Source organism: Choloepus didactylus, chromosome 6 (genome assembly GCF_015220235.1).
Source record: "Choloepus didactylus isolate mChoDid1 chromosome 6, mChoDid1.pri, whole genome shotgun sequence".
Lineage (NCBI taxonomy): Eukaryota > Metazoa > Chordata > Mammalia > Pilosa > Megalonychidae > Choloepus > Choloepus didactylus.
Window position 1 is genome coordinate 24,800,057 of NC_051312.1, and position 27,560 is coordinate 24,827,616.

At 32.1% G+C, this 27,560-nt stretch overlaps 2 protein-coding genes and 1 pseudogene across 2 annotated transcripts; 2 read left to right on the top strand and 1 right to left on the bottom strand.

The window, feature by feature from the left end:
* Positions 1-3,748: 3,748 nt before the first annotated feature.
* On the bottom strand, positions 3,749-4,693 carry LOC119538370 (olfactory receptor 5F1-like). The gene has a single exon (XM_037841283.1). The coding sequence runs from the start codon at positions 4,691-4,693 to the stop codon at positions 3,749-3,751; it is 945 nt and encodes a 314-aa protein (XP_037697211.1).
* A 10,077-nt stretch (positions 4,694-14,770) lies between these two features.
* LOC119537894 (olfactory receptor 8H1-like) lies at positions 14,771-15,718 on the top strand. Its single transcript, XM_037840504.1, has one exon. It carries the CDS (start codon positions 14,771-14,773, stop codon positions 15,716-15,718), a length of 948 nt encoding a protein of 315 aa, XP_037696432.1.
* Positions 15,719-24,540: 8,822 nt separating this feature from the next.
* Positions 24,541-25,593, top strand: LOC119535703 (annotated as a pseudogene).
* Positions 25,594-27,560: the final 1,967 nt, after the last annotated feature.

Sequence of the window (27,560 nt, forward strand, 5' to 3'; positions counted from 1 at the left end):
GCTTTTGAGAAACTAAGATTATTTTATTCATATTGTGATGTCCTCTTAGACAGCATGGAGCCCCTGAGTAGACAAACCTAGCTCATTAATGAATACTAAAGACAAAGACTAAGAAGAAAATTCATATAAAAATTAAAAAAAAAATTGTCTCTCACATTGCCGCATTAAATAATTTAACATTTCCCAATTTCAGCTCCCATTCATGCACTTTTGGAGGACATAGCCAAAGGGAAAGTAAATCCTAAGATTTGGGAAATAATCTAAGAAATATTCATTCTTTCTGAAGTTCTTTCTCATGGTCTGTGCACAAAGATCCTCAAAATTCACAAAAGTGAATTTTGACCAGCACTGTTAGTCTTGAGTACTGGTCACATGCTATGTCTCAAATGCTCCCCGTTCCAAGAATATTGATGATGGGTTAGATGTTCCCTCACTCCCATGAGAATGGAGGAGAAACAAGTAAAAAGCAGGGGAAACAAGGTATTCACCAGAAAAACTATTTACCCTACAAAGGATAACCAAAAATGGATAACCAAATACACATTCTTTCAATTTAATCAAGGAGAAAAAAGCAGGAACTAGAAATATAGTAATTTTTCCTTCTCTAGTCAAGACAGTCATATAATTTGAATATTGTAGAACCCAAATTCAAATTAGTGGATTGGTATTTATAAGGCTGTTTTATATTGCTTATGCCTAATCAAGCCAAATATAGTTAGATGTTATTTAAAGTACAGTTTGTTTTAAAATATCCCATGAATTACAGTTCGCAAAATAAGTAGCAATATGCAAATACATTGTTACTACCATTGTCATTTTATTCCTTATTCTATTTCCAAACCTGAGGATGCAAATCCAGAAATAAATTTGAATCATGGCAAGGCATTAACTCTATCATGCTATAGAGATGAAGTTCTTGGACAATGTTGGGGTTTCCACTGAGAATAGATTCATAGACTGCATCTTGGATAGGAGAAACTGAAAACTGGGGAAGATATGGATCATAGGCATTTGTGAAATGCGTACTGGAAATAACTGTTTTGACAGTCTGCATTCAGTAACTCAGATTTGGTGTCAAAGCTCCCAGTAGCCTACCAGCATTTTAAAATTCCATGTGTTTTCCTACATCAGATATATTATTCTGGTCTGTGCTGAACATTATTAAATATCTAATTCATATGAGTCTCATATGAAGGTATCAGTCTTATCATCTGGAGACAGTGTGGTATGTGTGAACTTTTAAAGGAAAAAATAATAAAATTATGAAAGAGGTAAATTGTATTTTGCAATTTTTGTTTACAGTTTGGAAAAAAAAAATCACTGGCAGTAGCACGTTTAAAAATAAGATTTCTTGCATGTTGCTCTGCATCTGATTTCTATTTTTACTGTTTTTTGAGCTCACATTAGTTGGCTCTATTGGGCACCACTATTGGGGGATGAAGCTATGTCCTTACCATCATATCAATATATCTTTTTTGTTTGCCCTTTAAAAGTATTGTTTGTCTTTCTGACTAATGCTTACCAAATGTAGCATTTAGGATGATTCTAACACAGTCTTCTTCTGTAATGCATGATTTGGGCACGATGACATTCATTACTGAAATAATACTTCAATCTGTTTTTTATATATTTTTTTATCCTTCTTATGTAAGCATTCTGTTTCCCAGCTAAATAAACCTATGCCATGCTCTTTCTGAAACAGGACTTTTTTTTTTTTTTGCTTTGTTTTTTCTGTCTCTTACCAGTATATTATAAATTTGACACATCTTCAGCACAAACTAATTAGTTAATTTTATTTATTTTCTTCTTATGTTTGTTTTTTAACACCACACACACATACAATTTCACAAGACTAAGGGTTTGGATGGATCCCAATTCTGAAACTCAGATGAGTTTTGATGTATATCTTAATCAGGTTGATAGCTTTCAAAACTTCAAAATTCCATGGTCAATATTCATCACCTTATACTGTAGAAAAAAGCTTGAACAATAGCTTATATTAAGTGACTGAAGTAGCCCAAGAACTCTACTGATGAACAGGCTCAGGGATGCTGCATGGATATTCACAACAGCATTAAAATCACAAAATTTAAGGAGAATCTAAACATAGCATACATCAACTGCCAGGCAAAGCAAATAATTATATCAAAGTCAGCAACAATTGACTGTATTTCTGCTTTCTGATGCCAGACATTCCATTTAGCATCCATTCTATGTTGTCAATACAGCTGTGAAATCTTTAATGTATCCTATTCTGCAGATTAAATATTCTCACATCAATTCAAGTACTTTGCATTTGATTTCTTTTTCAGATACCTGGCCATTTTTGGTACTATCTTTTTGACATTGTATTGTTTGCCTTTGTTCTCCAAAACAGGTTGACTCTAAAAACATACTGTCTTTTACTTTATTTGATCAGTATGAAGTCAGTGAGAATATTACTTCAGTTTTCCTGAGCACTAGCCTTATCTTATTTCTGTTTACAGAATGCATGACTTATCATATCATAATAAATATTTAGTGCATGTCAGTTGATATTTAATAAAATATATCCAGAATTATTTTACATATTTATATTGAAACTTTTTTTTTATTTTTCTTTTCAGCCTAAACACAGCACTTCATCTCTAAATAGTATCATCCTACTATTTTTAGTTTATTATTTGGATACATGTAATTCCTCAGTCTTGATTGCTTCATTCTTTCCAATAAAGATTCCATTAAAATACAAAATATAAGTGAACCTTATAGATGTACCTCCATTTTAATAATGTTTTGATTTAATATTGAGATTGATTTGCAATTGTTCTTTATTGACAATTGAAAGAAGACTTTTTTGAGGAAGAAAACCATGAGTCTAAAAATTGTTGGTCAGATTCATCCATTGAACATTGATCTAGCTCCTTTGGAACAAAGCATCATTTGAATTTCTTGCAGCAGCTGAATGTGTGTTTGTGTGGCTCTCTGTGTGGGGGCAGGTGGCTCTGTATGTCTGTGTGTGTGAGAGTGACAGAGAGACAGGGAGAGGAGAAATTGGAAAATTTTGAGGAGAAAAGAAGGGAATAGAGATTTACATGGCCCATTCCAATCAATCAGCACTTTTCCTGGTGGCACATTTTTGTGCAAACACACGTTTATTCTCCAATGTTTGTATGTGTGCATGGCTGGAGAAAAGGAAATAAAAGGTGAAGAGTTGAGGGTTGTAATAAAACTACAGTGCTGAAACTTTAAGCATCTTCCTCCAGAAGATGCTTTATTTAAGCATCTTCCTTCCATTTTTCTGGAGGAAGATTCTTAAATAAATTGAAATTAAAAATTAAATTAAAAAGGAAAATTAAATACTTATATAAAGCATTTCTAATATATGTAACATATAACAACATCTTACAAATCATACAAAAGATGGAAAGGAATGCATAAGGAATAAAAGAGTGTCTATTTGATTAATTTCATGTAACATTGCAAATTTTTCCCATAAATGTTTATTTCTTTTATTTCTACTGCTAAGATTTTTTACAAATAAGCCCTAATTTTTGAAGGCACAGGCAAAATATACAATAATTGTAAGATAAAGGTGCCATGTTCCTGTATCAGTATGGTAATCTACCTTACCAATACTTGGATGCAGATACTCGAATATTAACAGCATGTGTTTACTTTGAAATAGTGTGATTAAAACCCGTATGGTTAAACTAGGTTTGAAAGCTAATTAAAAGACCTTATTTAGTTCAGAAAATTAATCAAACTTTCACAGAAATGAAGGAGTTTTTTTCCTGATAATTGTATTCCATAAAGCTTTCTTTACTTCCTTATTCCTGAGGCTGTAGATCAGGGGATTCAACATGGGGATCACCACTGTGTAGAACACAGAAACCACTTTGTCCTGATTCAGGAAATAGCTGGAACTGGGTCTCAGATAAGTATAGATGGAGGTGGCAAAGAACAGAATTATAGCTGTCAGATGAGAGGCACAAGTTGACAATGCTTTACGCCTCCCCTCCCCTGAATGCATATGAAAGATGGAGATGAGAATATAGGAGTAGGAGGTGAGAATGATCAGCAGAGCCCCGACCATATTCACACCAGCAAAAGTGGAAACAATGCTTTCATTCATTGTGGTGTCAGAACAAGAGAGCTTAAATATTGGGGGGCTGTCACAGAAGAAGTGATGGATTACATTTGGACCACAGAATGGCAAACTGCTTATATAACTGGTGTTCACCATGAAGTTCAACAATCCTGCTGCCAAGGCCCCACCTGCCATCTTCACGCATACTGTCCTGGACATGACTAAGGGATAACGCAGTGGGTTGCATACGGCCACATAACGGTCATAGGCCATTAACCCAAAGAGGATGCATTCAGTTGTTCCCAAGGCAATGAAGAAGTACATCTGCAGGAAGCAGCCAGCAAAGGAGATAGTTTTCTTCTCAGATAATAAATCTACCAGCATCCTTGGGGTGATATTGGATGAATAACAAACATCCACAAAAGACAAGTTAGCCAGGAAGAAATACATGGGTATATGAAGTCTAGAATCAATTCTAATTAGGAGAATCATCCCAGTGTTACCCACAACTGTAAGTGTGTAAACCAGAAAAAAGAGCAAAAAGAGGATAATCTGTTCCTCCATGGATTTGGCCAGTCCCACCAGGATGAACTCATTCAGTGCAGTATAATTTTTTCTGGCCATATATTACAAATATATTTTGTTAAAACTTTGTATAAAATCCAAATATTTTTCCTTCTTCAAATATTTAGAGGCAAAAGTAAAATTGTTAATAAAGATATATGCACATGGTTATAAAACACCTGCATGAACATTGCATAATAAACTGACTGAAGTAAGATAAAATTAAGAGGAGAAATGAATGATGCATTTGATTTAACAATGTCTATATTAAATCTGGATTATGGGCCTCTTGAATCATGGGTCACAGTCCAAAGACTTCAGTTTCTGCAGACATAACATACGTCTTTCTCTTCTTTCTACAGAAGCCCACATCCAAAATGCAAAGAATAGAAATATTCTTGCTGAACTTTTCCTATTGTCTGAAAAAGGATGTGAATTTAACTCTAGGATATTAGTTTTTCTTTCTGTGAAAATCACTCCATATAATCTTCACCTACAAAATTTATAAATAGTCCCTGGAAATGTCTCATGCAAAAACCCAAGCAGCAAAGTTAATGAAATTTTTAGTTAAGTAATATTTTGATGTTTATTTTTAAGGACTATTTTAATAATTCATTTATAGAGAATCAAACAGTTGTTTTAGTTTTGAGGCTGGTTCACTTACAAATAATGCCATGTAATAGCTGACTTGGTGTCTGTCCAAACCAGCAAATAAAAGCTCCAAATCTTTCTTTCCAGATAGCATTTTACCTCTGTAGTCTATTTTATCTTTTATCAAAAGTTCTCAGTTAGAGACTAAAAAAATAAAAAAGAAGTAAACACCATCTTTACAGTGTACTCACTGTAAAGTTGAATTGCCTATTTGTAAAATATTGAGAGACTCTAAGTAAATACATGTTGCAGCACTTTGTTTTGTTGTCCTTCAAGGGGATTGGGAATTAGATAATTGTAGAGTCAGTTCTCTAAAGGCAAGAGCTCCAGTCTCAAAGGGTAAAGACTGACACTGAGCATATGAAAATATATTTTAAAGCTGAAGCAATCAGACATTATGTGGAGCTTGAATAATAAAATGTTTTCTGTTTGCTAGGTTATTTTAAAGTCTTTCAATAAAACTAGGATAGATAATTTTAATTGGCTATACACATTGTATCTGTTAGTAATTTAAACTTATTCCAAGAGAAATGCATAGTGCAAAACCAAATTTTTATTCCTCCCCTTAGCCAGTATGTGTGTGTGTGCGTGTGTGTGTGTGTGTGTGTGTGTGTGTTCCTCCCTTTGTCTAGATAAATTTAACCATCAATCTAGGTTTGTCCTGAGTGAAATTAATGAGAAGGGGAAGCAACCTAATATCTTTTGCCTCAATGCTCAGGAAATACTCTCTTTTAAATAAACAGGAAAATAGATAAGCACACCTAATTTCTTTTTATTATTTTAACATATTGTTTGCTGTTTGCATTTATTACCTGTGATTATGGCCCTTATACTGGGGATGAAACTAAAGATTTTCTGGATCCAAATCCATAAGTAAAACAAGGTGAAATAAAATACATTGGATGTTCATCTGCAAGGATAATATTTTCATAGAGAACTCACAGTGCATCAGATATCATAGTAAACTTTTTCCATTTAAATTCTCAGTTAATCCTCTACACTATTCTTTGAGTTTGGCATTATTATTATTTTCATTATGCAGATAAAGTAATCAAGGCATTATGGTGTTAAATGACTTTCCAGTAGACACACTGCTAAGAAATTGAAGAATCACCTTGAAAACAATTTTTAACATACAGAATTAATATTTTGCTACCTCCTAATTCTTGCCAAGTTCCATCATAACATAATGAATTATTTAAATCAAGATAAATACAGTGTTTTATATATACATATATGTACATACACACTCATATATTTACATACACACACCTCTCTTCTCAAAACAGGTAGAGTTTAAATATCTACACATAAAGGAAAATCTGTAATGTCATCCAAAATACTGATTAAAAACTTGACCCAAAAAGATTCCATGATCACGATATTAAGAATTGTTCCCAGACTCACATCTTTCAATCACAGAATACATATTTCCTTATATATGAAACTCTGTTAGTCAATTTAAGAGATGGAGGTAGTTCAAAAGTTATAAATAAAGCAGCATAAAGTGTGAATTCAGAAATACAGGAGAAAAATCTGTATAGCAGAATATAGAGGCAAGAAGGAGTGTCTTGAAATGCTCTTCATTCAAGGAAGAAGCAGGAATAAAAATATTAAAAATATTTCAAATGTGTTAAAGAAAGATGAAATCTAAAAAGATAGGAAGAAGTTTAGTCACTTTTCTTGTAGTACAATTTTCCTACAGCAAAACTGACCTTTTTTAGGTCTATAGTTTGATGAATTTTGCAAATATATACAGCCATGCAACTACAACAAAAATCAAGGCATATAATATTTCTTTCAGTTCGGCAAATGCCACTGTGCCCCTTTATAGACTAATCCTTCCCCCCACTCCTTGGCGCTCACTGATGTGACCATTCATGGCTAAACTTTGCCTTTTCTGGAATGATATGTAAATTGAATGTAACTTGGGTCTGGCTTCTTTCACCCACCACAATGTTTTGAAATTCTACCTCTGTGTTATTTTTATCATTAATTCATTTCTTTTTATTGCTAAATTGTAGTATATTGTATAAATGTATCACCAGTTTAGGGACATCGAGTTTGTTTCCAATGTAGAGCTAAATTATGCATTCACATGCATAATTCACATACAGCTGTAAACAGTCACATGTAGCTTTTTGTATGGCCTTATGTTTTCATTTCTTTTTGGTAAATACCTAGGAGTAGAACTGCTGAGTCATATACCAATTATAAACTTTTTCAGAAACTGCCAGACATGAACAAAATTACTGTACAATTTTGTACTGCCACCAGCAGCATATGAGGGTTCCAGTTACCTCAAATCATCAGCAGCACTTGGTATTTTTGTTTTTTATTTTTTTTTATTTCAACCATTCTAATAGGCATGTAGTTGTTTCTTATTGGGTTTTAACTTCATTTCCCTAATGACTAATAATTTTGAGCATCTTTCCAGGTGCTTATTTGATATCTGGATTTCATATGTGTTTCAATGTATGTGGACAAACCCTATTTGTTCATGATATAGTATCATTTTGTATATTGCCAAATTCGTTTCGCTAATAATTGATGAAGGACTTTTTTTCCTTGTCCATGAGGGATTGGTCTATGGTTTTCTCTTATTATGCTGAATTCTGTACTTAAACATTGGGGTAATTTTGGTCTTACAAGACGGTAGCATTTGATTAGCATTAGTACTATGCCCTCCTTAAATAATTTCCAAAATTTACCAGAGAAGGCATGTTTGCATGCAACATTCTTTGTGGAAATTTAATTAATTATGAATTATGTGATGTTATCCAGATTATCTATTTCTTCTTGATTGAGTTTTAGTAGTTTGTGTCTTTCAAGTAATTTATACATTTCATGTAAGTTATCATTTATTGGCATGTAGTTGTTGGTAATTTTCCATTATTATCTTTTTAATTTCTGAAGGGTGTATGATGATGTCCTGTCTTTCAATTCCAAGAATCTGTGACCCCTCTCTTTTATTTCATTATTGATTTGCCTAGTGGTTTAAAAACTATTTATCTTTACAAAGAACCTGGTTCTGGTTTGTTTTTCTATTACCCTTTTTTAAATTTCTCATGTTTTCAACAAACACTCGGAGAGTATTTTGCATAATGATTAGTCCCATTTGCAAAATTAGTTAATTAAAAATCTTCAGATATTTTAAATGGCAGCTCTAGAATATGCATTTTTTGTTTTATATTTATATTTTATATGTTTAAATGGCAGCTCTAGAATATGCATTTTTTGTTTTATATTTATATTTTATTATATAAACATATATATTTATATGTTTATTGTTAAATTTATATCAAATTTAACAATAAATAAAACATAATTTTAAAAATATGAAGAGTTAAACAAGGAAATAACTGAAATCGTGGAACTGTGGCCCATAACATTTTTTGAAATTACCTACATAACTAATTAAACTGTACTTTGAGAGTTGTCACATTTCTGTACATAGGTTATATATAACAATAAGGAAATAACTGAAACTGTGGGACTGTAACCCATGGCATTCTTTGAAGTTTTCTCTCTAACTACTTGTTAAATTGTACTTATCACTGTTTGCATATATGTTAAATTTCACAATAAAAAAGTATTTAAAAAGTGTTAAACTTAAGATCTATTCTGTGCTACAATATTAATAGCTTAGAATTCAACTTATATTTGCAAATCAAAATTTATCATATAACAGAGGGCTTGCAAGTCTCTTACTCAATTAACCAAATTCTATTCTGTAATACAAGTTTCTATCATACCATGTATGTACAGATTCCTCATCAACAAACACACCAACATAGGAATTTGGTCATACTTTTCTTATAAATTTTACAAGAAAATTAAAGTTGAAAGATATTATCTACAAAAAACTTTGCTATCTCAGTCACATAAAGTTACTTCCAACCAGAAAACACAAAAAGGGGTTGGTATCAACTATCTTTGATACAAGTTTGTATCAGACTTATATATGTGACTAAACATCTTCAGTTTTCTAAGGGTATCAAATGAATTTCACATTTACTGTATTTTTATAATGGGTAAGCTTATAATCTTGGACCTGATGGAATACTAATATATGTAACTCTGTATTTAAACTAATGATGAAGACTTGTGATGTCAGTGGAGTTCTTGGAGGATATAAATGAAATTTCCATTTAACTTTAGATGCTTTAAACTTTGTAGAATGCTATTTTATAATCTCAGGATCTTTTAAATCTTATAAATACATACCATAACTCTAGACTGGCAGGATTTTCTGACTATTGCTCAGAAGTTCTCTCAGGTTTGCTTAGGAAACCAGTGGTTCTCTCTCCCCACCCCCCTTCTGTACCAGAGGGGCTAAAACTTTTTTTGTCCCCAATCAGTTCAGATTCTGGGCAACTGACATTTCTCAGCTGTCTCCTAAAGAGCAGGTAGCGAAATTCAGACTTTGGCACCTGAGTTTATGACATTTGTCATCCACTTATAAGTATACACATACACACACATGCACACACACACACTGCAAGATACCCTGATCCAATGAGATGATAAGATTTGCACTGAAAAGTTGTGGATAAAATATGAACTGATGATGCTGTCTAAAACATTAGAAAACTGTGTTCAGATTTGATATCTTCTTGTGCAATTTAAGAGGTAAACTTTCTAATTTAGTGGCTTTAATGTTGGTTCCAAAAAATCTATGACAACAAGTGCATTCTGAGGTATGATTTTCCTGTCTTCCATCATGTATATAATAGCATAGGGCAAGCTAGATAAATGGCTTTCAGACACTCATACACAATTTCAAGTAATAATTAAGAATGACTTTTCATCTTTACCATGATTCTGATAAACTGAAGTTTAGTGGCATTCACTTTGATATTATTTAAAAGACATGCCCAATGTCACCGATTTTAGGTAACAATTCACTGAAAGCTGTAGCTCGTACAGGAAAACAAATGAAGTTTTAAAAAGCATAAGGATGATAACAGACTCATGCAAAAGTATATATTGATAAATTATGGGGACTCATAAAAGGCTTTGTCTGGTTTGCTGAAAATAGGAACAATATCCGAAAATATTTTGCATTTACAAACTTGAGACAAATATTTAGAATGCAATTTTTACAAACATAAAATTTATAGTGTACAAGTTTCCCCCAGGAAAATATCTATGATAACCAACACTAAAAACTTTTATGGGGAAAAACTGAACATGAACACAAGATATTAAAGAAAGACAAATAATTAGAGAGATACACTGTTTATGAGAAATAATAATTTCAATTTATAAAATTTAAAAATTGTTCTGTAAGTGCAATATAAGTCAAAACAGAATTTCAACACTTTTCCAAATGAAAGTGAGAAGCTGATTTTATTTTTTTTGGTGGGGGGTGGGGGTTTAGGGGATAAGTCAAAACAAAAGAGCCAAGCCATTCCTAAAGAAATCAATATTAAGGTCATTGTATGAAGGAAACTTTATCAATGAAAACATTTACCTTTAACATATAGAACATAATAGAGCCTAGATATAGATCCACACATCAATTAATCAAGTCTTTAGACTTCAACCCTTCTCTGATTTTTGTTATTGCTATTCAACAGGTAAGTCCAAGGCCTGAATTGAAATAAATGTCTGGATCCAGCTTCATCCAGTTGACTCTCTTCATCCTCTCTGGATTTACAGATCACTCTGAACTCGAAGTCAGCATTTTCTTGCTGTTTCCCTTCATTTGGCTATTGTTTGGGAGAACCTTGGACTTATCTTATTAATCATAATTGACCCTCAGCTTCATACAACTTTTTCCTTATTGACACATTTTTTTCTCTACTGCAAGACCCAAGTCTCTGGTCAATTTCCAATACAATCCAATTTTTCTCAGTTAGAATATAAGCTCTGTGCACAGTGCCTGGTACATTGTAGGTATTCAATAAAATGCTTTCTGAGTAAATGAATAAAACACAGTGAATAGTTTGTTCATACTCATCTAGTTTGTAATTAATCCAAGTAAAACACACTTCAGAATTTTAATGTCTGAATAATATAGTTGAGAAGGCTAAAATTGCATATTAATATTTTCATTACAACTTTCTTAGCATCTATGAGTTGTTTATACAAATTTATTACAATTAATCCATGTATTTCAATAAATTTCCAAAGTTTAGTATAAAGGAGCCATATTTCCTGACAAAATGCAATTTAAAATTAACATTCAAAATACAAAAACTGAGAGACTGTTCAACTAGGAAATTAAAAATAAATCTAAAAATGCAATCTTAAGTAATCCTTGGTGAAATGGGAAATAAAAATGTGATTTTAGATATTTATAACAACATATGTAATGCATATGAATGAATATAAGATCAAGGTAAGATGGCACTCAGAGGAATAATGGAAACATTAAATTTCTGTATTCTTAAGCAGGAAACAAAAATAAATAATATAATTGATTGTATGAAGGTGCTAGACAAAAAGCAATGAGTTCAATCTAAAACAGTAGAGGAAATATAAATGATGAAATTAAAATATCATTAATGAATTAGAAACCCAAAAACCAAATACGTTTATCACAAAAAAAGAAATAGAACCAAAGAACCATCCTTTAAAAAACCCTGCCCACCCCCACCCCCAAAATAAAACAGGAAGAGTAATCCATGAGAAAAAAGAGAGAGACAGAAACATCAGAAAAGACTTAGTGGACTAGGATATGAAATTATATCACCATTTAAATCAGAAAAAATTTAAAATCTCTGGTCAGACTTTGGCTTCTGCCATGACAGAGTAAGTGGCACAAGAATTTCTATGACATCATGACTAACACTAAACCTGGACAAAATGTACAAGGCAATTGCTTTCAGGTATCGGACAATGGGCAGCCCAAATAATTTATTCATCAGATTCTGGAATTATGTAAGAAAAGCCTGATGTTTACCTTGTCTCTTTAGATCATTGAGCAGACTATAAACAGAATATAAGCAGAATATAAAAGTCTGATCTCATTGAACTAAAGAGATAGAAACTGGAGTTTCCAGCACCTGAAGAAATGGAACATTCAAGATATGGAACCTAAAGGAGGTGCCACAAATATCTGTATGGAGAGTCCCTGTAGGTCCTAGGATGAAGATTGAACAGAATATCTACAGTGGGGACTAAACAGGCCTAGCTAAGAGATGCTGATCAAGTTCTAAGAGCAGAACATAACTACAAAGTTCATGAAGAGTTGTGAGAAGTTGAAGTTATGGCCCATTCATGATGAAGAATATCTATGATTGACTCAGGCATGACATTGAAACAAACAAAAAAAGAAAAACAGAAATTAGAAGGAATATGCCCTGGCATGAGGGCCATCCCTAATGTTAAGGAGAAAACAAAGTAGATCTTAATTATCAAAATACAAAATAAATCTGAGATGTTTAAAAGGCACTCTCAGTAATTTATTGCCTGCCAGAACAAAACCGAACATTTAAAGGAAAACAACATAATCAAAACTGTCTATAATATATCACTCACACACACAGTATATAATTAAAAAAAATACTAAATGTAAGACAAATCAAGAAAATGTGAATATGAATAAATAAAGAAGCTAATAGCAACATATTTCAAGATAATTGAGAATAGAAAGGTAAAATATGTGAAATGAAAATTTACCTGAAAGAACAAAATATCCATTCATCAGCTGGTGCTCACTCCTAGAGGGAAGTTAATGATGAGGCACCATCCAATGCATAATACATGAAATTGTGAACTTTACAAAATGCTAATGTCATTTAGATCAAGTAGTTTGTAATTGATAAGATGTTACTGAAAATACTGTATGATAAAATAATGCATATATGTAAGTAAACATATAAATAAGCATCATATACGTAAAGAAAAATACTTTGAAGAAAATACATGCAAAGATTAACAATTATGAATAATTTTCATTTTATTCTTTGAATTTTGTTGTATTCCAAGTTTTGTGTAATAAACTAGTTTCAATCCTGTAATAGGGCCACACTTTTAAATAAAAAAAATGTTTCATTGTGGAAAATGTGCTATTGCCATCCCTGGTGGTTAACGATCTGGCCTTTCAGTCACAGAATAATTAAGTATCTTTCTAGAAATACCTTCTCTGTTCCCCAGTCAAAAAAAAATTAGAGCATCACAAAGGAATACCAATCAATCATGTTCAAAATTAATAGACTTCTGAGAGAGAAGGAAATTTCTGGTAAAAACCTAATATGGATGCATTAGTCCTTTAACTTTTATCCTTGGAAACATGCCTAGAAATTTTCCTTGGAAATTGGTCCCCAGGGATGACCAAAGATTGCATCAGCTGTTCTCAATATTACAGGAGCTGCTGCACTGTCAGGGTGAAAGGCAAGGGATTCTTCACTCTGCTTTGTTCACAGTAGCTCCTTGGCATTATTGTGAGACACAATTTCCAGATGAACTTTCCATTTGAGACCAAGACCTGACCTAAATTTGTAGGTTGATTTATTTTACCTCAGACTAAAACAAAATGCATGCACAAATATGTAAATAAATAAATAAAAATGCATTCACAAAAAATTAAAATGAATTTATTTCAAAGAGAGCAAATATTTTGTCTCAGGAATTCGGGCTCCTTATATGATCTACATATTTTATTTGTGTGAAAAATTTGAGATTGATGAATCTCTGGAAAAATGCTGTTGAGAGAAATGTTTTTCATCACCTTTGGCTCATGGTAAGTATTATTCTCAAAAGTAAAGGGTTTTATTTCAAAACAAACAAAATGGTAACATTATTAGTAGAATATACATCCAAATATACATATCATTTAGGCCTTACCTCAGAAATGCCAGGATTTGTGGAAGTGGAAATATAGAATTGATGGACTCTAAGTCAATAAGTAATGTATCTATATTGGAATTATAATTTTGGAGGAGTTTTTATTTTGAGTGGTCAATTTTTGAAAACAACTTATCTTCCAGAAATTAAAATTATGTGTGATTTTAATTTTAACACATTCAAGGAAAGTGCTCTAAAGTTGACGTTTATGATCTTTTATTTGTGTTAAATAACGTTGGATACAAAATAAAATAAATGACTCACTAAAACTTCTTCTATCATTGAGTATTACATATCTAATTTAATATACAACATTTAATATCTCGGACTCTGTACAAGTTACTCCTTTCCTGCCCTTTTCTTCATCTAAAAATGTAGATAATAGTGATACCTGCAGTTATAAAATTGTCAGGTGAGTTAAATGTGTTAATAAAGGCAAGCATTTATAACCCTGTCAGTTCTTTCCAATTCTTCAATGTATGTAAACTTCTCTTATGTAATATTGAAATGATATAGTTAATTTATACTTGGCAGTAACACAGTCTTTTTTGGCAAATTACTCTGTTATGAATTTCTAGTAGCACTAACCACATTTTTTTTTAATGCCAGATCATTCACGGAAACAAAAATCTTTTACACATCATTCAATATCAGAATTAATTTCATAACATTTTGCAACAGTTGAACACTATGGGAAGTAGGAATAACACAAATGTGCCTGACTTCATCCTTATGGGATTGACAGACTCTGAAGAGATCCAGTGGGTCCTCTTTATGTTATTTTTACTGATATATCTGATTACTATACTGGGGAATGCAGGAATGATACTAATAATTCACATGGATCTTCAGCTTCACACACCTATGTATTTTTTCCTCAGTCATCTGTCATTCCTTGACCTGAGTTACTCAACAGTCATCACACCTAAAACCTTACAAAATTTGGTGACTTCCAACAAGTATATTTCATTCATCAGCTGCTTCACCCAGATGTATTTTTTTGTCCTATTAGGTGCCACAGAATGTTACCTTCTCTCTTCAATGGCCTATGACCGCTATGTAGCTATCTGCAGTCCTTTACATTATCTAGTTGTTATGTCCAAGAAACTCTGCTGCACCCTTGTCACTGTGTCCTACATGATTGGTTTTACTGGCTCCTTGGTAAATGTTCTTTCTATGAACAGTTTGCAGTTCTGTAAATCCAATGTAGTCCATCACTTCTTCTGTGACACAGCCCCAATTTTAGCCCTGTCCTGCACTGACACTCGTGTCACTGAAATCACAATATTCTTTCTTGCTGGTTCCACCCTAATGGTGTCTCTTATCACAATCACTGTGTCCTATGGGTCCATTCTGTCTACTGTCCTGAAAATCAATTCCACTTCAGGCAAGTACAAAGCCTTCTCTACTTGTGCTTCCCATCTCCTTGGAGTCACCATCTTTTACGGCACTATGATTTTTACTTATTTAAAACCGAGTAAGTCCTATTGCTTGGGAGAGGATCAGGTGGCCTCTGTGTTTTATACTATGGTGGTCCCCATGCTGAATCCACTCATTTATAATCTTAGGAACAAAGAAGTGAAAAATGCTCTCATTAGAGTCATGCAGAAGAGAGAGGGCTCCAGGCAATTGAAATGACTGTGATTCTGAACATTCAAGCTCATCTTTTCTTTTGGACATTTGGGTAATTATTTGGATTCTCTTTGAAATCATGTATCTATTAGTTTGTACTTCTTTTGAGTCATCGTTTACTTGGCTGAGCATGATCTTGAATATTTCCAGAAGAATGTTTTTAGAAATTCATTTTGAAATTGGAAACCATGATATATGTCTTAAACCTGTTGTTTTAATATGTACATTTTATAATAGTAGCTAAGGTACAAAATAAGAAAATATGATGTCATCTTTTAAATTATAGCACATAAATCCCCATGCATGTTCCAATTTCAGAGACTTTTATTATAGAAAATATCTACTTTGGGGCACAATAATAATTCAGTGATCTACAGAAGAAATACAGCACACTGGTTAATAGTGCTTCCTTTGGAATCAGACATTCCAAAATTTAGATTCTAGATCTGTGACCTGTTTTGATATATAACCCTTAATAAATCACTGATAATTAAAGTCTAAGTTTCCTCAGTTGTATAAGATGGATAACAATAAGTCCAGGGCTGTAGAGTTACTGGGAAGATTTATTCAGATGAGGAATGTAAAGCACTTGATGCAGTACAAATACCTTGTGGCCATTATCATTAGAAAACTTACATTTTACAATATTTGAATACAAAATGGCTTTTCTTATGAAGAATTTTCACTGGTGTTTATAAATTATATTTGGTTATCTTAATAAACTCAGAAATTATTGCAAGTTAAAAACTCATTGTTCAATCATTTGGACATAGAGGTAAGCAAAATATTGAGATACTTAAACTGTAGAGAACATGGTATATATTAACAGTGAAGAAAACTTGGAACATTAAAAAAATATTAAATAAAGTGGAAATGACCTGATTACTGACAATTCTGTTCTTCTAGATTAACCATTATGTTTATGTATGTATATATTACATATATATAAACAGTTTTGGGGTATCTTCTATGTATTCTTCTGCAGCTTTCTTTTTCTACTTATCAGTATAAATCTTGGTAATTCTTTTGTCATTTAAATCTGTTGGATGACTGTGGTCTTGGTAAATTGGCAAAATAAATAAATTGACAAAGTTTTAGGACCTGAAATTTTGTAAATTTGCCAGGTTAAAAATCTGAATTCAGTAATGTTTATTTGGTATCTAATTGCTAAATATTTGAGAAATCTACCTTTCTGTGATGTGCCTACAAAGTGCACAAATTTCTTTGCTGAAATTCTGTGTATTTAATAAAATAATTCCTTTATCTTGATTTCAAAAGTTTTTTTTTTTTACATTCCTTAAAAATTAATAAATTCTTGGGTTAATGCTTAGCTCATTTATTTTAAAATTTGGAATTGAGAAAAGGTGTAAAGCTAAGAATTTTCTTGGTGTTATTATTTTCTGTCATCTCTTAAATTTTAGTAAGGTAGAGTGCTAAGGTTTCATTTCTCTAGAAATATTCTCCACGTAATCTGAAAATACAATTTTATTTGTCTCTGCTGTTCAAAGTTTATTTAAGAAAGTACTTTTTCATTTTACAAGTACTACATTTTTTGTTTATTTAAACTTTTGTAATTGTAATTTGATACATTGTTTGCCCTCAAGCAATAGGATTATAAAACTTGATTTTCTTTTGAAATTTATATTAAGATTTTATTTGTAAAATTATATGTTTATTTTTCCTAGATTTTTTTGAATGTGGAAAATAAAGTGCAACCTCTGTTTCAGGAGTAAACTGTTTAACAATACTCTGCTAAGTAAAATCTAATTAAAGTTTTAAAATTCTCCATTATATTTATACTTTCTCAATTTAATTTTGAAATTGTGCCTTGTAATGTATCAATACCAAATAAAATTACTTTAGTATGACTATTTTTTTGCTTTGAAATATATGCAAATATAATTTTTATTTATTGCTATTCCTCTGTTTTATTTACAGTAATTAGAGGTAAGTCCTTCATAAGAATTTATTTTTTAATTGTATGCTTTTTTCTCTAATCTTGTACATTCACTTATCTTTTAGTATATTTACATGCTTTTTAATATTTCTGCTCTTTTTATATGAACTATACTTTCTGTGTGATATTTTTGTCATAAATTTTACTTTTAGGTATGACTTAAGTCCCACAATGCATCAAACTAGTTTTTCTTTAGTCACCTATTTTTAGAGCAACTAAATTTTTAAATTCCAATATTTGATTTATTTTCTTTCAACTTCACAGTTTTAGTGATATTATTTCTTTGAGGTGACACAGATTTCTATTTTATATCTTTTTTTTAAATTCAGTTTTATTGAGATATATTCACATCCCATACAATCATCCATGGTGTACAATCAGCTGTTAACAGTACCATCATATAGTTGTGCATTCATCACCCCACTCTATTTTTGAACACCTTCCTTATACCAGAAAGAATCAGAATAAGAATAAAAAAGAAAAAAGAAAAAAAAAACACCCAAATCATCCCCCCATCCCACCCTATTTTTCGTTAGATTTTGTCCCCATTTTTCTACTCATCCATTCACACACTGGATAAAGGGAGTGTGATCTACAAGGTTTTTCTATCTGATACCTTAATCCTTCTGCCTGGAAAATTTTTGAAGCTCAAGTTTGCTGGCTATAAATTATTTCTCTGTGTATATGTGTGTGTGTGTGTATGTGTGTGAGTTAATTCTCCTGAAAAATTCTTTATTTGCTTTTATATTTGAAAGATATTCTAGTGGCTATTGGATTCTGCAATGACAGTTTTTATCTTTCAGTATTTTAAACACATCTCTCCGTGATCTGGTTTGTATCATTTTTGATGGCAAGTCTGATATAGTTTGTGGTTTTCCTTTTATATGTGATATGTATTTTCCCCTGACTGTCTTCATAATTTTCTACTTGTGTTTGTTTTTTTTTTCAGCAGTAAGACAATGATTATGTGTGTTGCTTCTCAGTTGATTTGCTATTTGTAGTTTTCATTCTTGCTGTCTTCTAACATATGTGGACCTGTGATTTGATGTCTTTCCTTATTTTTAGAAAAGTTTTGCCCATTATTTCCTCTAAGATTTTTTCCGATGTCATGCTCTCTAAATTATTGTAGTACTCTAACTATATGTACATTAAAGTTTGATATGGTCCCACAGCACTTGCATATTATTTCCCATACTTTTTTTCAGACAGTTTTTTATTCATTTTATTGAGATATATTCACATACCATGCAGTCATACAAAATAAAGTGTACATTCAATTGTTTACAGTACCATTATATAGTTGTGCATTCATCACCAAAATTAATTTTTGACATTTTCATTACCACAGATACAAAAATAATAATAATAAAAGTTAAAGTGAAAAAGAGCAATTAAAGTAAAAAGAATACTGGGTGCCTTTTTTGTTTGGTTTTTGTTTTGTTTTGTTGTTTTTTTCCTTCCCCCATTTTTCTACTCATCCGTCCATAAACTAGACAAAGGGGAGTGTGCTCCATGTGGCTTTCCCAATAACATTTTTAAATGTTTTTTCTATTTGATTAATTCCTATTGGTTTGTCTTCAAGTTCACAAAATCTTTTGTCAACTCTGTTTACTCTACATAATCCTTTTGATACAGTTCAATTGTTTCCTATATTTGTGTATGTGTCTTGAAAGTTCTATTTCTACCATTTCTTTGGACATTACCTAATAGATTCCATCCCTCTGATGAAATTTTTCATATATCTATATTTGTTTTTGTCTTTTCTACTAATCTCTAGATCTAGTAATCATCAGTGCTATTTAGCCATAGACCACTAGGAACACATGTGGTTGAACAATTTTGTTTTCTTTCTCATTGCAGTGGGGAAGAACGTATGCTATGGAGAAATGTGTGGTTTCTAAATAAGGGTGGGGGGCTTTAGGAAGAATATATTACAGGATTTAGACCTTGGCTGGGTAATTTGGAAGCAGTAGAAGGAAGCAGAATTTTGCCATTTTATTGGATGTTGTAGGAAAGCAGGGGCAATTCTATAAGTATCTCAAGAAATTTTATCTGTCTTTAGGGAAGACTAAAATAAAATAAAGCTGTTATTGGTAAATAATAGCAATTCCTCATTTAGCTAGATAGGAGGAGAAGGATATTTGGTAATTTTAGGTTGCAGAGTGACCTTGTTTGAAGGACTCCCAGCCTATCCTGTCTTTTTCATGAGCACTTAAGAAAGACCTGTAGGGGATATACTGAGAATGAATGCAAATCTATTGATTCTAGGGTTCACTTTTCCACACTTGGCTTTAACAATTCTTTACAATTTATCTGCATTCTTCTTATGTTCTTGTACAGTGGCCACATCTTTCTCCCAACCTCTGACAAAGGAGAAACAATACAGTTGTCCCATCTTCTCTTTGAGGGGCTTGTCTTTCCTTGGTATTCTGATTTCTTAGGTGTTGCCCACCTGAACTTTCTGGTGGGCACCTGGAAAGTTGTGGTTTTTTAGATTAGTGGCTTTATAAAATTGCTTTGAGAAAATATTTTTTTTTGGATTTCTACATCCTAAGTAGAATTGGGAGTTCTATATTTCCTTTTAAATCTTATTCACTGCTGTGTCTTCAAATACTTCCTTTCTGGATCACTGTGCACTTGCCAGTATGATATCTATCTGGAGCTCTGGTTCCACATCTTGAAAATGTAGTGGAACTTAGAATCATTGTAGGTATAACTGATCTCATTAATTTGTTTTTAAAATTATCTCCTCTCCCAACACCACCTTCTCAACCTTATCTTCCACATCCCTTCCTCTCCCTTCTCCTTCTTCATTTTCTCATTCTCTTTCTCCTCCTTCTGCTTCTTCTCTTCTTCTTTCCTCTCTTTCTTCTTGTATTACTACTAATTACGGTTTTACTTCATTTAATGCCTTCAACTTTTGATCACTCAGATTCAAAAACTGTAAACTCTGCACATCATCCAGTTAAACGGTTTCTCAAATCCAGTGGAAACCAATTTTCCAAAATGTCTTACAAGCTTTCCTTTATCTCATTTTTTTTTACCACTAACAAAATATAGACCTTTTCTGCTTCATACAGAATTTTCAGGAGGCCTAATAATGCAGGCCTATGTACTAAAGAGCTTAAAGCAAGACTTTGTAGCCAGGATGTTCAGGTGTGAATCACTCCTAAGAGCTATGTGGACTTGAGCATTCCTTAGAGTTTATGTTCTTCTGTGTCTTCAACTGTGATTACAGGTAATATTATAATCTCCTCTTAGAGTCATAATGAGGATAAATGTTGTAATTCACTTATAAAAGATGCAGCAAATAAAAGCTGCATAAAAATGCTAAGAATTGATATTATTACTTATTCTTTGACTCATCATTCATTCAAAATAAAACATTTTCTGAGGAAATCATATGTTCTAGTTAGTATAGTATGACCTAAAGATACAATTATGTGGAAACAGACACAGTTCTTGTCTTCATGCAAATTACAGGGTCAGTGTAGGTAGAGCTAGATCATAATCAAATATCCACAATAACAAAAATTAAATGATGTCAATGCTATTTGGTGCAAAGTTGATGACTAAATGATGTCAATGCTATTTGATGCATAGTTGCACCAAATACCTGAGTGAAAGATAATTGAGATGAGATATGAAGAGTGAAAAGTTATTAAATGATCCTGGAGTGTTGCAAATATTTTAATTATTGTAAGAGATTGACATTTAGAAGCACTTTTGAAATAGTTTTTCCCTTTATTCCAGAAAAATCATCTCCAAAGATCATAATCAGGGAAGTAAATTTAAAATCCTCTGACTTCCAGTAGATTGATTTATTCATAAAACAACATGTTATCCACATTATTATCAGTGTTGCATCTCTGAAAATATTTGCTGTCATTTTTTGGAGGAATTTTGAGTATATATTTAAACCACACTCTACTGTAAGAGATGTGGTCGTTCAAATAGAGATGAATGAAATCTCTTTGTATAATTGATTAGAGATTGAGGTGCTGATCATTATTGGATTGTGTCTCAACTTCATACTTCAGAATTAACTCTTAGATTAGTTTGTTCTGATTAGATTGATTTGGTGGAGACATAGGACAAACATCCTTACTGGTGAAGCCATGAATTTCACTGAAAAAAAAGTATCTGTTAGTATCTCTTCAAATGAAAACATCTTAAAACATATATATATATATATATATATATATATATATATTTGGCTAAAATAAACATACATTGATTTGTTTTATCCAGAGCCTTAATTATACACTCAATAAATATTGTCATACCACCTGAATATATTTTTGGCATATTCAGAATGGATCTAATCAACTTCTGTGACTGGACACTGGGAAGGAAATAATGAAATACAAATCGATGTTGTTTATCCAAACAATGCAAAAAGCATCTCCAGAGGATGGATCTGAGAGTGTGAGTGCACGTGGGGTAAGAAAATAACATTTGGAGATCCTGCACAGGATTCTGGAATAACAATTCACTTCATAATGAAAGCTGAGGTGTTACTATAAGCAATGTGAAGTTATATCAGGCCATTGAATCCTGATGACACAACCTCTCACTATAGTTAATGTAAATCAAATTACACAAAGGCTAATATAATCAAAATAAGTTTATCAATGAATACTTAATATGGATCAGTTTTAACCTAGTCATAGGCATATAGCTGACACAATTTATCTACATTTATAAAATGTTGCATTGGAGAGCTACTACTTCGTTTGGAAATATATAAGCAATATTATGTATATTATTGTGATATATAAAATATATGTTATATATAAGCAATATCAAATATATAAGCAACAAGATATATAAGCAATATTTACTAAAAGCAAGACTTTTACTTCTTAGTTTCTGACCACAGAGGTATTGACATATTCACAACATACTTTTTCAATTTTATGCAATACTGAATATGTACTTTATTTATGAACAAATTCTCTGGCATATTATTTTAATATAGTCTTCTATATTAGTATTTATACATCCTATTTTGGTACACACTGTTTTTAAGTTATGTCACATACCATTTTTCAAGTGTACATCCAATTAACACAGAAATACACAAATGCAAAGATTATGGATATCTGAGCATTTCCATTGGAGGTGTTTCCCAGGCACATTAAAGATTACCTTGGGGTACAATTAAAGTAAAAATCTCAAGAGATGAAAGATGTTAATCCACCAATTCCTTTATGAGATAAGTTTGGGATTGGAGGATGGTATGCTAGAATAAAACTGTTTAACACAGTAAATACCATAAGACAATTCTTTGTTATAGGACTGCTATAGAAATACACTAAGAACAGAATTAATCCTGAATACAAATCTAGGTTTAAGCTAAAAACAAAAAAAAACTTTCTCAAGAAGGCATGTTATGATAAATAGTTGTCACAAGAATTTGGAAATATATACCATACAGCACTATCATCAAAAACACTAGTAATTTCTTCATCAACATCATATTTATATGGGCCCATTTTATAAGAAATAAGAAATAGCTAAACAAAAATGATAGCAGCTGCCTCTCTAACAACAATAACAAAGATATGGGTCATTATATTGACAATTCACAGGTTTCAGAATTGTGAATGAGGCCACAAATTAATGGTGAATTTGGTAGAATTGCATAATATTTTATCTTTTGTTCAAATATGAATCTGAAAATATGAGGAAGATGTCTGAAAAAGAAACAGATTTTCTTTGGATGACTGAAAAGCAGGTTAATCTACTTTCATCATCCTATTCTTTCCATCCTATTCTGTGTGTTTGTGTATGTGTTTCCCACATTAAGAAACTTATTTTTTTTATTTGTACCTTCCAGTAAGCCTTAAGAAAAGTGCCTTTTGATGACAGGCAAGACAAAACACCTTCATTTGATAAATGCTTGCTAAAGAAGTGAAAGGATAAATGGGAATGCTTGTGAACACAGGAACAGTAATTGATTATGTACTTAATATGGCATCAAGTCCCTTTGGATTGCTCAAGTAGAGTGTTTTATGTATGAAACAAACTTGAGTTAACTGTACATAGTGGTTTCAATTGTATTGATTCATAAAATATTTATGTGAATCTTATTAAGAAAATAAGTTCCCTGATTTCTAATTAGAGATAATGTCATATTTTTAATTATGTGATTTCAACATAATAAGTTATATTTATCTTGCTGTTTTTAGGCTTTTTATCTTTACCTTGAAAAACCACTGTTTGGCAATGAATTGGTCATCAACTGATATTGTAGCTAAATATGTGTCTTTATTATTTTAATCACAGACATTAAAATATACACACAAATCATTTGAAATATATCACAGATTATGTTCTATATTAGGTTGTAGCTCACTAACAGAGAAAGGGCATGTAATAGAACAATTATTAAGATTTTAGAATAAATATGTAAAACAAGCAGGGTATTTCTACTTTTCATATTTCTTTAGCAAAATCTATTACAGTTCTATTGAGTCTAATGAACTGTTATGTGTATCCACTTAAGTATTATTTAGCTTCCAAAATAACCCTGAAAATAGAAGTTAAGTGTTAAGAAAATAAGACTGCCACATAAAGGTATCATTAAACTCACAAACTATGGCTCTTCCATTCCAAATGAGAGTTATATTTTCTAAGAGTATCAGAAGTAAATGATTATAGATCCATTAATAGATGGGGTTAAAGGATGGTGTGCCTGAGTAGGAATCTCTTCAAATCATTTCAGATACATAATTCTTTATAAATGCTTCCATTTTCACACAATTGTGAACTTGCACATTTATTAGTGTATGTCAATTCTGTAAAAAAATGAAAATCATGTAAAAATTATGAACTAACTTTAAGCCATTAAATAATTGCTCTCTGTTATTCTCTCATTATTTGAGTTCAAGTGGGCTCTGTGTAGTAGGTCTTTAGACTTGAACCCTTCTCTGATTTTTGTAATTGCTAGTCAATGGGTAAGACAAAGGTCTGAGTTGGAATAAATGGCTGGATCTGACTTCACTGAGGTGACTCTCTTCATCCTCTCTGGATGTGCAGATCACCCTGATCTACAAGTTAGCCTTTTCTTGCTATTTCCCTTCATTTACCTGTTCACTGTTTGGGGAAACCTTGGGCTAATCATGCTAATCAGAATTGACTCTCAGATTCATACATCTATGTACTTTTTCCTCAGCAATTTTGCATTCACTGACATATTTTATTCCTCTACTCTGACATCCAAGACACTTGTCAGTCTCCAATCCAACAAGAAAACCATCTCTTTTGTTGGCTGCTTTGTCCAAATGTGGCTTTTTTGTGGGTGTGGTGTGTAGTGAGTGTTTTCTTCTGGAATCAGTGGCCTAGGATTGCCTTGTAGCAATCTGCAATCCCTCACACTAATCAGTAGTCATGTCCCAGAAAGTGTGTAACTGTCCGGGAGGAATGCAATAAGTGATAGGCTTCACAAATTCTCTCACATCTATGTGCATGATAAGTAGTTTAGTGTTCTGCAAGTCAAGTATCAATCATTTTTTCTGTGACACTCCAGGTCTTTTTAGCCCTGTGCTGTACAGATGCATCCAGCACAGAGATAGTGATCTTTGTCTTAGCTGGGCTCATCCTGATGACTTCTCTTCTCATCATCATAGTCACTTACACTGCCATCATCTTGGCCATCATGAGGATCCAGTCTGCAGTGGGCAGGCAGAAAGCCTTCTCCACTTGTGTGTTCCACCTCCTGGGTGTAAACATCATCTATGGGTTCCTGATTTTCACATATTTACAGCCTGATAACACATCTTCCCTGACACAGGCACAGGTCACATCTCTGTTTCATTCTCTTGTCTTTCCAATGTTGACTCCACCGGTCTATAGTCTGAGGAACAAAGACATGAGAAAAGCTTTCCTGAGAGTCATACATAGAATACAATTTCCTTGACACATCTGTGCATCTTACAATTAGAACAAACTGGGATGTTTCTATTCATTCAATTACTCCAACAATTGGGAAAATATTATAGTAAACTCACATGGTATATAAATTAAATGACAAGTTAGACCCTTGAAATTTGTGATGTGAATTGTAATCTTATTTGATGATATTGAACACTGAATCACTATAATAGGAGATTATGTAGGCAAATCTATTATTCAGAGCATGGACATATACAAGTAAGTAAAGATGTGTCTAAGCAGTGCCTGAAATTTATGCCTTACCACTGATGTTTGAGCACATGCAATACTGTAATCTGTAGAAAACATTAAATTGTTGTTTAATATTGCTAGAGAGTCTTTTTCTTGCCTGTTAGCAAATTGAGAGTAGAGAATACTAAGAGATTAAGACATGACGACTGCTAAATTTTACTAACACAAGAAATGGCAGCTGATAGCCTGGGAGTAAAACTGGAAAGAGTACAGAACTAATAAAATAAAATATAACCCCCATGAAAAGATTAGGTCAGTTCAGTAAAAGATAAGCACTAATGGAGTCAGGTAATATAGAGAATCTCTTGAAAATGTGGAGTCATTTTTCTTAGAGAGTTAAAATTTTGATCATTTTTCTGCACTGAGATATGATTGTGATTTTTGATTACATATAAAAATGGTCTGTTTATAAAGTAGAGTATGTTCTCCATTAAAGCAGCACAGCTTAATTTCCTAGTACCTATACTGTATTTCTGTAACTTCAAAGACCAAACAAACAAATGTGTGAGAGTGTGTAATATATAGAGTGACATAGACTTGTCATATAAATGACACATATTGCAAATATCAACATCAATACTTAGAATAGAGACTGAATATCCCTACACATTCAAACCAGACCTAAATATATGAGCCCACACTATCAAACACCTAGAAGAAAATGTAGGGAAGCAGTTTCAGGATCTTGTGTTAGGCAATAGTTTCTTTGACTTTCCACCCAAATGACAAGCAACAAAGAAAAATTAGGTAAATGGGACCCCATCAAAATGAAAAACTTTTGTTTATCAAAGGACTTTATTATGAAAGTAAAATGGAAATGACACAATGGGAGAAAGATTCGGAACCACATCTCACATAAAGATTTACCTTTTTTTCACATTCATCTATTTTTTTTAACTTTATCAAAAAACTAAAAAACAAACAATAAAAAACATTTTTAACAAAACCTAAACAAAGGAATAAGCAAAAATAACCTAAGATAACTACATTTCTTCCAACATGTTCCTACTCTACCCCAAGAAAATAAAGACTATAACCCAACAAAATAATAAGAACAAAGAATCTAAAAAAACTACATTTCTTCAAACTTGTTCCTACCATACCCCCTAGAAATTAACAAACCATAGTTGTTCCTGAACATTCCCATAACATTCCATCCTATTCTATTATTTTTCAAGAAAAGTAAAGCAAATTTCTTATTTATACCTCTAATGACCTAAGTACTAAGAGATACCTTCCTATTTTCCCAGCTGTGTTCCCTAGAAGGCATGTGGATCAATTTTAATACAACTCTGAGTAAACTAGGATACCGTATCTCATATTTAAGTATTAATGCATGTAGTCTAGTTTGAAATTCAGGGTTATAGTTTTGGAAATATTGTGTAAGTGATGAAAATTTGTCTCCTTACCTCTGGAATTGAATTGGTCATTCAATTACATTACACTGTGAATATTATTCATTGGGATACTTATGCCAGCTTATTAAGCTCTTCTTGTAATCTACAAGGGATGCCCAAGGAGAAAATGCAAAAAAAAAATGACTTCTGGCAAAATAAAAGCAATAAGATGATATGTTTTTACCCATAATAGACAAGTGAAATTTTCTAGAACAATGAACTACATGATAAAAATGTTTACATGAAGGCACTCTAGCTTTTAAGAAACAGTGATCCCTTAGTGGAAAAATCATATGGCATAGGA